Below are 14,097 nucleotides of genomic sequence, written 5' to 3'. Positions count from 1 at the left end.
ATTAGGGATAGTTTAGTTTGAATGATTCTTTTCTACTTTGCTTTGAAAGTTTCTCATGTCCAAATAATCGAGACTTCAGTAAATCACATTTACAAATACTTGCCAATTGAAATATTTTAAAGATTCAAGAGGTAGCATGACATGTACAATGACGCGTGCCTGGGAATGAGCACAGGAAAGCTCTTTCTAATGTTGCCACTTCATCAGGTGGGTGTATTTTAAGAAATCCTTTAAAATTTCTGAGCCTCAGTACTCTGACTCATTAAAAGGTTCAGTTTCTAAGACATCACCTACCCTTTTTCTATTTTATAGTTTTATGAATTCTGGTGAGGAGGCTTGGGGTGATTCAGGAAGAGATGTCCTTTGGCTACATTCAAGGGCAAAAGTAAAAAAGTAATATGCTTTTCATTTGAAAAATGCTGAGATCTACTTGGAGTTAAAATAAAAAAAAGAAAACTCATTCAGAAGCATGGTACTTTGCTTGAGGCAGAGTTTTTAAGTATCTTGTGAATCAATGATCAGACAAATGAAATAGCCAAACAATCCCTCCAGTTTACTAGATAAGATACAAAACTCCGCATCTGAAGCCGTTCAGGGTGGATGATCCTTTACAGACCCCTTATTAACATTCAACTTTTCAAACCAGTATTCTAATAAAGTGACCTTGAATTATTAGGTTTCTATGGCAGTAGTAACTTAGCACTTATTTAATCCAGTCATCTGTGATAAATATTAATGTATCCTGTAAGGAAGAAAAACAAAACATCAACTCAGGAGAGAACGCTGGAATCAACATCCATCTTGTAAAAAGAAGAGAAACGTAAACACACATGCATGAAACTAGTTTCAAAAGCAATATCCTTAGTTAAGGTTCCATCTGTTCACCTCTGGGCTGAGTGAAATGCTAACCATTTCTTCATCTAGCTGTTCTTGTCTAGTCACCTACCAATGCTTGCAGTGTTTGGCAGCATTTGTATATCACTGTTTAAGTATTTTTCTCATCCACATGTTTGGTGCGGGGATGGCTTGTACCCTTGTAGTGACACAATGCCAAAGTCTCACGGCATTGTCTCTCTCTGGGAAGCGTAGGGATGACAGGTACCTGTAAAGTGTAATCAGTGCTCGTCAGATGATCTACATTCTATGCTGATCTAAATAAGTTATATAATACAGTAAAGTGCTACAAAGACACTAGTCTCAAACAGTAGTAAGACACATTTTTCTCTGGAAAATTCAGCAGCTGTGGGAGTCACATGATGATGAGGATGCCTGTCGGTCTTCATTCGAGGGTCCAACCGGCCCCGGCATGATCTGGAGCAATTTGTCTCCTCCTGTGACTTTTACAATTATAAATTTTAGGAGCAATTATTTTTTTAAAAAAATCCAGTTTTGCAGAAAGTTATTTTAAGATCGTTTTTTAGAAGTTGCACCCGAAAGTTTCATGAGCATTCAATTTGCTGATATCCATTTTTATTTCTTCGGGTTTCTCACGTCGGTAGGTTACTGCTCTGGTGCAAACACTCTGCAGAATCAACTTATCCTTGATGGAGAAGAAATATTATTATTAATTAATGGTCTAAATAGTGGGAGTAGACGATAACATACTGATAATAATTCTTTTTCTTTTTGTTTTACAGTCTGAATTTTTATCGTTAAAATTCTTTTTGAAAAGTAATTTTATTTCAGGTTAATGTGAGGGTCCAAACAACCAGGTCAAAATATTTGTTTTTGTTAGGTAGAGTTACGTGGTTATGTCCCACACATAAAAGGTGTGTCAGATACCCCCACCCGGTGCCTTTCAGTGAGAGCACCCCGACCCCCTCCCACTCCCCACAGTAATTCTTTCTTAGAATTCACTGACCTTTTTTGAAGCTGACACTCTGTAATCTGATGAGGACTTAATTTTATTGCTAGTCCATTGTAGTATCACCTGTCTAATGATGAGGACTTTAAGCAACCCAATCAAGAATGTAACTATGAATATGATGAAAAATATTCTCAAGTAGCTCAGGCTAGAGAAACATTCTGTAATGAAGCAAACAGATACGTGGGTTAAAAACAGGAATGAGGAAATCAAAGGATTCTATCACTGAAAGGATGATCATGTCTTAACAAAGAGGACCAGACATATTTGTGATCCACATTTTCCAAACAGGGGACTTAAATTACTGTTGACTCAAAAAGGCCAACTCTCTAATTTTGATTGCGTGTTTATCACTGAGGTATTTTCAACAGAAAACTCTCTTTTGGAGAATAACACCATTAATGTATTCAATAATATTATTGCTTTGCAGCTTGATTCTTTAATTGTATTAACTGGATTTGCCCAAGCCCTTTAATCAAACATAATCTTCTCCTTGACAGAGAAAGAGACCATGTTTGTGGTTTGTGCTGTTGGCCACTAAGTGGAAAATAGGATTTAAAATATTTAATAGCTTTGGGCATTAACATATGTTTGTTTCTCTTATTATCATTTGTTCCATGCCAGTAATGGAAAATAAAGTAAACATCTGCAGAAGCTAAAATCAGTACTACTCGAAAGTAGATAAATAAATATTTCCCCTGAAATTATAGTGCAAGTTTTCATTACTATTACCCATAGCTTCTCCAGGAAATAGGAGCATCCAATTTGGGACAATATGAAAATCTCTGTCTTTACTTTTCACTAATTTGCTTTTTACATGTCTGTGAACAAAATCTATCTTATTTGCCTCTAAAAATTCACTGTTATTTTTCCAAGAACAAGTAATTACTAGCTGAAAAATAAAAAGCTATGTTAAGAGAAGGGACATGCTCCATCTCCATTTTAGCACCAGATCCTTGCCAAACTCTCACTGGAAAGCCTACAGGCTCTGTTGCTGCCAGTGGTATTACCCTAATCTTAGAGGAACACGGTTGCACAATAGGCCTGTATTCCACAGAATTCACTCGCTGCCCTAGATTCATAAAATTACTTCCTGGCCTAACGAGGCCTGCGTTTCTCTGCCCATTCTCCAGACTTTGGGGACCTCACCCAAATGTCCAAGGTCTCCCTGAGAGGGCCACTGGAGGAGATCTGCCAAGGCTTGGAACTGTGCATCCCCCACTTACGAGTGATTTATTTTTAGATTCCCAGTGATGACCAGATGAGCTCTTGATTAAGGCAAGAACTCAGTGATAGAAAACAAGAATTCCTCTCCATGAGGAAAACCTTAATGGAGCTCAGTTTTCTTTTGGTCAGTGATAAGATACCTTGAAAGAAAGGTCAGAGGCTACAGGTTGGAGGGAAAACATAAAATGCCAGTGAAAGTCTCCAGTCAGCACAGCTCCGAGGGAGAATCCCGAGTGCTGTGTTTCAAGGTAGTGTTCTTAGAATCTTCTGCAAGGACACTCAGGCTCAAACAACACATGCCTTTTGTCCTGACGGGCTGTCACTTCCCTTGGCTGATTAGGACTACTCAGTCAGTTAAGGCAGATCCTTAGAGGGGCCTTGGAGTTTGACCCATTCACTGGCTTCTGGCCTGTAGAAGAGCAGCCAGAGAGACTAAAGAACAGCCTTTAAGTGTGATTGAGTGGAGAGATGATAGAGGTGCCTAAGGAGTGCCCTTTCCTCTCCTTACATGGCAGTTGTGAAGGGGAGGGGAGCCCCCTAGCTACTGACACATCTTAGAAATATCTCTAATCGGGTAGGACAGAGGACACTCACAGGGCATGCATTTTTACGTGTTGTTATGGATAGTAGAACATCTACCCCCCTGGCTCATGCCTTTCATAGGTTAGGTCAGGCCAGGGCTTTTCCTAAGAAGCTTTAGGGGAATACTTTTTGTAACAACACTTAATGCAGAGTAGTGTGTATTTACTTAACATAATAAATGACATCTTGGTATTTATTAGAAAAGGCACTTGGCTTTCTGGAGAGATTGCTGCAGTCCCAGCTGGTAGCACATGGGCTCTTTTTCAGAGCCAAATTCATTACAGGCTAAACTCAGTGTGGATGTGAAGGAAAAAGGAAACAAACTTTGCAGAAAGTTTATTCTACTGCATAGTCTCCCTAAGAGCTAAAATTTTTCATATAGGTTGGAGGAAAATTTTTAAATAATAGTAGCAATAGGAATGTTTTCAATGAAGTCATAATTTCAAGCTTAATTGCTAACTCATGTATCATCCCACACCTTACACCAGTACAAAGCAGGTTTCTGGGTTTTTAGGTTCTCATAAACTTTTTATTTAAAAGTTAAAAATAAATACATAAATATCCTTCAATTTTGGGAGATAGAGGTGAAAGGATCCTTTGAGGCCCAGAACTCTAGACCAACCTGGACAACATACTGAGATCTCATCTCTTAAAAAAAAAAAATTAGCTGGGTGTGCTGGTGCCCCTGTAGTCTCAGTTACCCAAGAGGCTGAGGCAGCAGGATCACTTGAGACCAGGAGTTCAAGGTTACACTGAGCTATGATTGGCCATTGCACTCTGGCCAGGGCAACAAAGCATGACCCTTTCTCTTAAAAAAAAAAAAAAAATCTTTGAGGTCTGAACACACTGGCTTACATGTGTGGAGCACATTGGGAGGCCAAGGTGAGAGGTTTTCCTGAGGTCAGGAGCCTCAAAAGACCAGCCTGGGTAACACATCAAGACCCTCTCTCTAACCCCCCTCCCCCCCAAAAAAAAATAATAGTCACATACAGGGATGCATGCCTATAGTCCCAGCCACTTGGGAGACTAAAGTAAGAGGACTGCTTGAGTCCAATAATTCACGATTATAGTAAGCTATGATAGCACCACTGCATTCCACCCTAAATGGCAGAGAGAGACCCTTCTCTGGAAAAAAAAAATAATCTCTAGAAAAAAAAATAGCTCTCATGTTTTTCTCCTATTTTTGCATTATCGTTTACTTCAGATATTTCTTCCAGGTCCATTGGCTCATTTAATGTCAAGTCTTTGAGGTTGATTTTTATCTCCATTTTATAAATGGGAAAACTAAGGCTCAGGGAAATTTTGGAGGTAGACTGATATTAGCCCCTTAACTAATAACGGTAAGGGACATGCTTTAGGCCTAGGTCTTCAGACTGAAAGTGCCATACCCTTTCCACTGTGCTGCCTTTATAATCCTTCACCCTAAACTATATTGATATCAGAATGAAAAGTACCAGGAAGGAATGGCCTTTTGAAGGTATGTATCTTACAAAAGCAGAATTTTAGAAATTCTTGGTTTTCTCCTGACACCTGAAAGTAAATGTTGCTTAAACATGAAGAAGTTCAGAACTGGAAGCACATTTGAGTGATGAAGAAAAATGATGACTCCAGACACCTTCTCTCTTACTGAAATGAGTCTACTTGGGGAATTCATACCTTTCGGTCATCAAGGCCTCTCTAGATAACTTATGTGATGCTCTTCGGGTACACAGTACAAAAATTGAGCTGTGCAGATGAGACGAAAAATCTAACCACTTAACTACATCATGGCAAGCCTGCTCCATTGCTTCATTGGTTAAGAGTAAAATCCCTGGGAGTTTTAAAAAAAACTGAATCACAAACTTATTACACTGTGTATATTAATGTGAACAGTTTTTTGTGTATCAATGATACTTTAATAAAACTATTCTAAATAATAAGGCAATATTTCATAATAAAAAAATGAATCCATTCATACTTTCTTCATCGCGGTTAACGACGGGCCCTTTGGAGAGTATTACCCTCTACAGGTACCTTCAGCGCCTGGGTTACTGTGACTGGTTTACCTGAGGTCTGGTCCACATACTGCTGCTCCATGAGGGCACAGGACGATTTGCACTGATCAAGAATAGCTTGGGACAGGTTGTGAGGGTGAAGGCATTGCACACAATTCCTGTACGGGGGAAAAGGAAAACATTCATTTTTTTTTAAAAGATAGTAAATGGTAATATTTTCTGCAAAACAATAAGATGACAAAATACCAATCAATAGATAGTTCAAGTTTTGATTGGGTTTCTTTGAATTAACTCCGGTATTAAAATATTGCTTTTCAAATGATATAAATAAATTACCACACATAATTCTAAATAACTTACTTTATCTAGCTACTGGTTTGAGAAAGTGTGTTTTAAAATTTTGAATGAAACAATTTGGAAGGGACGGTGGTGTCCAGACTAGTGTTCTTTAAGCAGATGTTAAATTGTTATTGGAAACTAACTTGGCTCAAGACAATAATATCACTTTTATCTAACATATCACCTTTCTCTTATATATAATTTGTTTCTAGAGTGCTTCACAGTTACCATGGTTCTTTACCATTAAAATATTAAAGATAATAGGAATAACTTAACAGCTAATATTTATTCTATGATTACCATGTACTGAATACAAAGGAGTATTTTTGACATGAATCATTTAATTCTTTCATAAAACTATAAGAGGGTATTATTATCAGAATCCTAATTTTTATTAGGAAACTGAGGCACAGAGAATTGTATCCACTTGTCCTAGATCACACTAATTCTAGTCATAAACAGGATAGTAGGTAACTGGTGAACGTCCAGATTTATCCTGATGCTTCTGCAGCTACCTCGTGGCCAAAGATTGGAATCCAAATCCACTAATTTCTAATATCTCTTATTTAATTCTTTTCCAGCATGATAGTAACAATATATCTGGCAACTTTTAAGATTAAGGAAAGGAAAGCAGAACGATGAAGGACAGAAGCAGGTTTCAGGAAGGACTGCTTTCTGCATGTCCGGAGACAGAGAAATCCTACCAGTTTTCCTTGCAGGCTGTATGGCAGGTGGGGCAGTGTTCACAGAAGCGGCCGATGCTCCTGGGGTCGGTGCACTCACACCTGCCACACACACATGTGCCTCTTCCGCTGCACACTTGGCCCTTCGAGTTGACACACTGCTGGACTGATGCTGATGGGCACTGGCACCGGTCCCCTTCCCAGCCACTGAAGCATTGGCACCTGCCCGCTTCACACTCTCCATGCCCTGCAACAAAGACACCCCAGGACCTATGTTATTGGGACCACTGACTCTGTGAAGAGTCCCCAGCCATGGATCCCCCTCCCATCTCCATGGAAACACACTGACAGCCTAGTGAATAGAAACAGCATCATTTTCTATTGGTCTGATGTAAACAATGCCGCGATTTAGGAGTGTCTATTTCCAAAGCTGTTCTCTCCTGGATAATCTCTCCATGCCAATGTATTGTGCTAACAAGTGTGAAGGGCGCCCCTGCCCTGGGGGTTGCCTCCCTGCTTGAATGTCATGGTACATTCAGCTGTAAATTAAAAACACACAAATATAAAGATGCTGCAAAGGCTGAAGTAATGTTAACTTTCTGACTTGAAATCAAAAGAATAAAGGTTATTTGATTAATGGCTTCCAAAAGCTATTCTCTCAGTCTTTCATTATTGCTAAAGGCCTGGGGGTAATTCTGAAGGGCCGTGCGGTAAATCTAGTGCTTCAGAGCTGCTGGTACCATGGTTAAGATAAAGTCTCCTGGGAAGTGGAACTAACTTTTTCGCATACTCAGAACATTATTCACTAGGTTATTGGGGCATGTCCTATGTTGCGAGCTGTTAGTAGGTGGTAAATAGAAAAAAAAAAAGATGATGGGGCGACACCTGTGGCTCAAGGAGTAGGGCACTGACCCCATATACCAGAGGTGGTGGGTTCAAACCCAACCCCAGCCAAAAACTGCCAAAAAAAAAAAAAAAAAAAGAAATGATGATGTGGGGGGACATTTATGCAGACAAATAAGATGAGGAAACACTGGTTATACGTAGTTAAAAGAATTTTAGAGTGCAAAAAGTGTCCAAAATTTAAGATGCCAATATGAACCAGAAATCTTCAGGAAGGGGTACCTTTCATGCTTGCCTGCCTTCCTTCTTTCCACCCGTCCTCGCTTCCCTCTCGCCTTTCTTTTCCTCGCTCCCTCTCTCACTTCTTTTATTGCTGAGCTCGGAGTAAATGTGCGTGTACTGTAGGATCAGCCCAATTTACTGCGCATAAAACTAATGAGATTCAGGCCAAACAAACGTCTGCCAGACTCGCTCCGCCATGCACGCTGAGTCCCAGCCAGGGGGCCCATGAACATGTGTTTTTATTCCCAAAGGAGACTAGTGAAGAAAGTCCAAGTCTGCCCTACAATTCATATTTATACACGAAGATTTCAGAGACGAGTCTCAATTGCCTGGACAGTTTTGATACACACATTTCACTACAAACAGAAACTGGGGCAAAGCCTTGATGCAGTTGAAATTTCTTCAACAGACTGATGGCTGTAGAAAATGAGCTCGGAAAATTCTATCTTTTCCCTGGGAAATAATATTTCTCTTCTCTCTAAAATATAGGAGACAACTGCTAGTTCATTCGAAAGTCATCTGTAATGCCTTTCCAGCAGAATAAAAGTTTGAAATATAAAATATTTTATAATTGAATTAAAAGGACAATTTTCCATTACAAATTTAGGTAATGCAGGTCAAATTTTTCACTTAGACACGAGCAGAAAAATTTTTATAGATTTGTTATTTTCCCTATGTTTATGACATTTCTCAATAACTTTACAAATATTTACAAAAATACAAATATTAAAAATGCGTTTTCACAAAAAGTGGATTTAGTACCATGTCAAAGAAAAATTATCACAGAACTCAAATGACAGTTTATTAAATTCATTTAAAAACTATTTGATTTTCAAATGTTGAACAGATTTTCTGAAATCTAACCTCTAGGTGGCAGTAAACGGAATTAACCAAAATAATCTTGACATTTTTATTTTAATTCATTTCATTTTTTAAAATTTGGCCTGTATGTGGGCTCACGATTATCTTTTACATACTTAGTAAACCATTATTTTCTTTAAAAATGCTGTCCTTTGACAACTGTGTTATTATTCAAAAAACACACCAGAGAGGTGTAAGTTACTACAAACTTGTAATGTCTATTATAATGCATTAAGAATTTTCCAATAAATGAAAAGAATATTTTTATAGCTCACTTCTTCTTCTTTTCTTTTCTTTTTTTTTTTGTAGTTTATGGCTGAGGCTGGCTTGAACCCATCACCTCTGGCACATGGGCCAGGACCCTACTCCTTGAGCCACAGGTACTACCCACTAGCTCATTTCTTATCAACCTGACAGGAATAAAACCCTGTGAGAAAGCTTGAGGAAATTTACCAGAATGAATCAGATTCTTCTAAGAAGAATACTCTGATTCTTTAAAGAACTGTATCAGACATTATCAGTAATTTCCTTTCCTGCTATATTTCTTTCCAAGATGAAGGGATATGTAACAATGACAATTAATTAAGGTTTTTATTTTGAAGTACTTCCTGTAGAGAATAAGTTAAAATGTAAATACTAAAATCATGTGCTATAAATCTGTTGTCACGCCCTAGTTTCCCAGCTCATGAAACTGAATGACAAATTAGGATCCAGTGTTGTTAATTTATAAAGATGGGATTTAAAGCCATTTTAACATAGATGTGAGCATAACAGTGATTAGTAAAAACAGCCTGTGTATATTTATCCTTACCAGCACACAGATTTCCATGGTAATATGGACAAGAAAAGTCATCTTTTTCACAGTATTTTCCATATACTTTTCCAAACTTCATTTGCTGACATACGCATTGACCACAAACACAAACACCTCGCCCACTGCAAACGGGTTGATCTCTGTGTGACTTGCAGCTCTCGGAAGAAAGTTGGTCTTCTTCAAAATGACATTTATTCTCATCACACTGGAAACACTTGGAATCCAGAGAAGTTTCATCCACGTACTTTCCTGTAGGTCTGCTGTTGTCCTCACACTGACAGCTGCAATTTCTGTGTATGTGAATTTTAGTGGTTTCATTGAAACCAATAGGTTTGATTATTGCATAATTTTTTCCTCCTGTGACATCGCATGTTTTCATTGTAACAGTTACGTTGAAAAGAACCTAAATTTAGGAGGAAAAAGGAAATACATTTATATGCCTTGACTATTTTTATTACCAATATTATATCTGTTAATATTTGAATCAAAAATAACTCATCTGAGAGAAGTTAACAATGATTTAGAAGTACATATGCAATCTCTTTCAACGTGTATGCAATATCCCTTTTCAGTGTCATTTATTTTCTAATTAAAGGTCCAAGGACTGCCAATTACCTGTATTGCACCACTGCACAGACCTAGGTGTGGGCCGACTTCAAGTATCTACTTACTCTACCCAGATGATTAATATCTTAGCAAACTTGAGAAAGAACACGCCATTTTCAGTGTTCAATCCTTAAAATGTGGGGTTCTTGAATACGTGATTCTAGGGAAATAGAAACTAAAGTAAAGGGCTTCCATCTCTTGGTTTAAAGCCAATAGAGAAGAAGTTCAAATGAGAAGTTTTTATTTTGTCTTTATTTTCTAGGAGCCCAAGTGGAGTTTGAGAGTTAAATTTTAGTTAAGCAGTTGTCAATGAGGCTTTCTTTAATGTGACTCGAGGGAAAAAAGTCTAGGACTCCTGTGCTTAGATCTTGAGACCTCAACAAAGGATATTAGCCCAGAACTAAGGAGCAGGGCTGGCAGAAATTTGTTTTCTGCACAAAACTCTAGTTTATTTCTCCTGATAATTTTCTTTCTTTTTACAGAAGACTGATTTATTGTATCTTTTTATTTGTTGAATTCGCCTTACCATCTTTAAGTACTCTAGCAAATAAGAAGGTTTCTCACATGTATGCATATATCTCTTTTTCTTTCCAAGCTGCAAAACATGTATAATGATATAAAAGAGCTAAATTTAGGTTTATTTAAGCATTAGGAATTAGACTCAGTCGCCTAAATTAAAATCAACATAGTTGGTATTATACTTGAACTGGCATTGTCCTGAAGAACGTTTAGGATTAACAGATGCGTGAGATAATGTGGTCACTGCCATTACTAGCAGTAGAGCAAAACACGGGATTTATAGAATGAAGAGGTCATATGACCATTCCTGAGAGTCACACTATTTATACTATTTGGTTGAAAGTGAAGGGAAAAAGATTAGGCAAAGAAAAAGAAAAAAAATGTACAAAGCCAGACAAACCATTCTTCCAAAATTGAGAATTCGAAGGAAAGAAGCTATTTCTAAAAAGGTAACCATTTTTCCGAAAGTAACTTAGTGCTATCTTTTGCTAGTAAAAACTTTTCTCTGCATTTAATGGAAATCAAATGTGTATTTTGCAAACTGGTGAATGATGGCTTTTGAACAAAATCCAAAGAGTGATTACAGAGGAAACTACAGAATTAGAAACTTGTAATAATTAATTTAAAATATACAGCCTGTAGGAACAATTATTCTACCCACAGTTTCTAAAATTCCCAACAGGGATTAAATATATTCTAACCAAAGAGAAACAATGGTTTTATTTTATTCCATCTTAGAACTTTCTATCTTAATATCTTTTTTTTTTCCCTCTATAGCATGACATTAAATAATCAACCATCAAAGAACCTTGGAGGTGGAAGGAAGAGGGATTAGAAAATCTTCTAGTCCTACTCATTCATTTAAAAATGAGACAGCTGATGCCTCCAGACCTCAGGTAAATGACTCCCTGTAAATCAATTCACCCTGCAAGGACTTGCTAAAGCGCATCTGTGTGTGCCACGCTGTACTGGGCTGGTCCTTGGACAGTCCCTCTCTCCTCCAGTCCTGCCTCCCAGGGCTGCTGTAGTCTGTACCTCTCTGCTTTATATCTCCTGCCTTTTCAGAAGATTTCACAACTCCTTTCTCAACGTGCCTGTCAAATTTCTCTACCTCTTTCTATATCCTTAGGAGCGTACTTGAGTAATCACAAAGTGAAACATTTTGGAATTCTTAGCCTTTAATAACTGTGCCATTATGCCCATTCATTTCGGTGACTTATGACTTTCAATTTCACACTTACTCTTAAGAATTTGTGAATTCGAAACCCCAAAAAGCATTATCATCCTCATAAGTATAGACAGTACTCATTTGGGAAGCTGTGATTTCCTATTCTACAGTGGTTGTGAAACCTAAGTTTGAAGTTACTATTATTGAACAAATATTTAATATAAGATGTATTTATTTATTTATTTTAACTTGCGAGTTTTTGAGAACTATCAATGGGGTTACAACAAGTAGAAACTTAGAAGAGAGACAATGATAGTCACTTTGAAATATAAATAAAGATTCTTGGGGTTGATAGGAACTAAATCTTTCCAGAATGGCTGATTTTTCTGCGGGAAGTACCCCAAAGAACTGAGTTGATTTTAAACGGGAAAAAACGCACATCCACATACTTCATCATCGCTCGTCACGTTTCCACATCCCTCTGTGCCTGGCTTTCTCGTCCCATCTGGACAGATGGTGGTGATGTTAAAATAGACGCCTGGAACCTGGTTTTCCACCTGGACTTTCACTTCTGAAAGGAGTTTCTGGAGGGACATCATTTTTGAATTATATACTATAGTAGTTTTAAATCTAAGCAACACAGTAAAGTCAAGCTATTTAAATCCTTACACACTGAATGTTTAACTAAATCACAAATCTGATTAAAGGATAAATAAAACCAAATGACCTAATTGCATTTGAAATATATAAGAAATACTGAAGGATTAGATTGTCTGCATTTAAAATTGTTGTTGTTGTTGTTTTAACATATTTCCATGACTGTGCACTTTGATCTCTTCAAAGCTATTTTTCAGCCTGTTACCAAAATCGTCATTTTTACATGCAGTTAACACTTATTTTTCTGATCAAAATTTAAATAAAACATTGAGAACACATATGTCGTCACAAAGGGTAAATATTGCCAGCTCAACAAATGTGGAAATTGCTTCTCCCATACACAGCTGCTGAAGAAATAATTTGGGTTTCTCCAAATACTTGAGACTACTGTAAAGCTAAGATGCCTTATTACTATAGAATTGAAAGGTACATTTTGGGGAGATCCTTTCTCTACCATAGGCATAATAATTACCCGAAATATATAGTCCAGTAATGTTCTCAAAGAACAGCCTAGGAATTTTGCCAACTTCCTGGGATTTGCTGTGTCAGACAAGTTTGCTCTAATCCCTAACACTCAAATAGGGCCTCTTACTGGTAGAAAACCATTTGTGGATTTATTCACCTATTTATATATTTATCCAATAAACACCTATTTAATGTCTATCATACAGCAGGCACATGTCCATTTCTTCCATCACAATATCTAATTTCCGAAGAACCTAGCTACCTTAATGATGAACTTTAGGTATATGTACATTTTGTCCCATGTAACTGTAATGTTTGCCACACGTCAAATCCTTAGTCTACACCCGTAAGCACAAGAAAGGGAAAAATGAAGTATGTTCCTAAGGAAAGAGATTGAACAGCAGGATATGAAGAAGAAAAATAATTCCCAGTGGCTTCTAATTCTTTACTTGAGTAATTTTTCTTCTTCTTCAGTGATATAATTCATTGATAAAGAAACATGCATGATCAATCATGACTGATAATCGAGCGTGGAATTCTGGCAGTATCTCTTTAGAACATGATACCTTCCTTGCTGTAAATATTATTTGCATTAGGGGAGATGATGTCAGCTACATTTTTATCCCCAAGAGAGCTCATAAATTGTGATGAATAACTGAATAATTTTAGCAAACTGATAGAAAGTTCCAGTGGTATACAAATGATGTTGATTTGCAAACAGTCTGACAGATGCGTGGGAATGCCTGGCACAATGAACACTGGCAGTCTGTCCTTACACTTACTTATCTTAAGACCTTAAGCTAATCAGGTCAATGTTTTTCATGCAGAGAGTGAATACACATCTCTAAAATCCTGCCCAGTTTTAGGATTTAGAAATTAATCTCCAGGCACAATCCTCCCATTCCCCTTTGATACCTCATAGGTACAGAGGCAGAATCTATTTTTTTTTTTAACTGACATACAATTCTTTAAGGAATTGTGAATTGTTTCTGTTGGACTGTGAAAATGAAATTTCAGAAGAATATTGAAAATACAGACATACAGAAAATAATAGAGGAAGCCCAACTTAAGGAGATTAGTTAGCCAGAGTAAGTTTTTGTTGGAATGACTAATATTTTTTGCTGTTTAAGATTAATCGGAACTGTAAGGATCTAAGGTGTCCACACCTATCCTAGGCAAATAAAGGACTTGAA

The 14,097-nt window shown here is 37.4% G+C and overlaps 1 protein-coding gene across 2 annotated transcripts in view; it reads right to left on the bottom strand.

Moving 5' to 3' along the window:
• Positions 1-622: 622 nt before the first annotated feature.
• The window catches only part of ITGB8 (integrin subunit beta 8), a 79,974-nt gene continuing 66,499 nt past the window's right edge, over positions 623-14,097 (bottom strand). The window contains exons 9-14 of one of the 2 annotated variants that reach the window (XM_003788490.1): positions 12,232-12,366; positions 9,487-9,892; positions 6,711-6,936; positions 5,719-5,825; positions 1,862-2,025; positions 623-1,540 (exon numbers count right to left, since the gene is read on the bottom strand). In XM_003788490.1, the coding sequence (XP_003788538.1) occupies positions 1,418-1,540; positions 1,862-2,025; positions 5,719-5,825; positions 6,711-6,936; positions 9,487-9,892; positions 12,232-12,366 (1,161 nt within the window). In that variant the 3' untranslated portion in view covers positions 623-1,417. The remainder of the gene's footprint in view (positions 1,541-1,861; positions 2,026-5,718; positions 5,826-6,710; positions 6,937-9,486; positions 9,893-12,231; positions 12,367-14,097) is intronic. The other variant, XM_012804348.1, reaches the window with a different exon arrangement.

Source organism: Otolemur garnettii, unplaced genomic scaffold (assembly GCF_000181295.1).
Source record: "Otolemur garnettii isolate 467f Iridium unplaced genomic scaffold, OtoGar3 scaffold00028, whole genome shotgun sequence".
NCBI classification, from domain to species: domain Eukaryota; kingdom Metazoa; phylum Chordata; class Mammalia; order Primates; family Galagidae; genus Otolemur; species Otolemur garnettii.
This window is presented reverse-complemented; position numbering and strand designations above follow the sequence as displayed.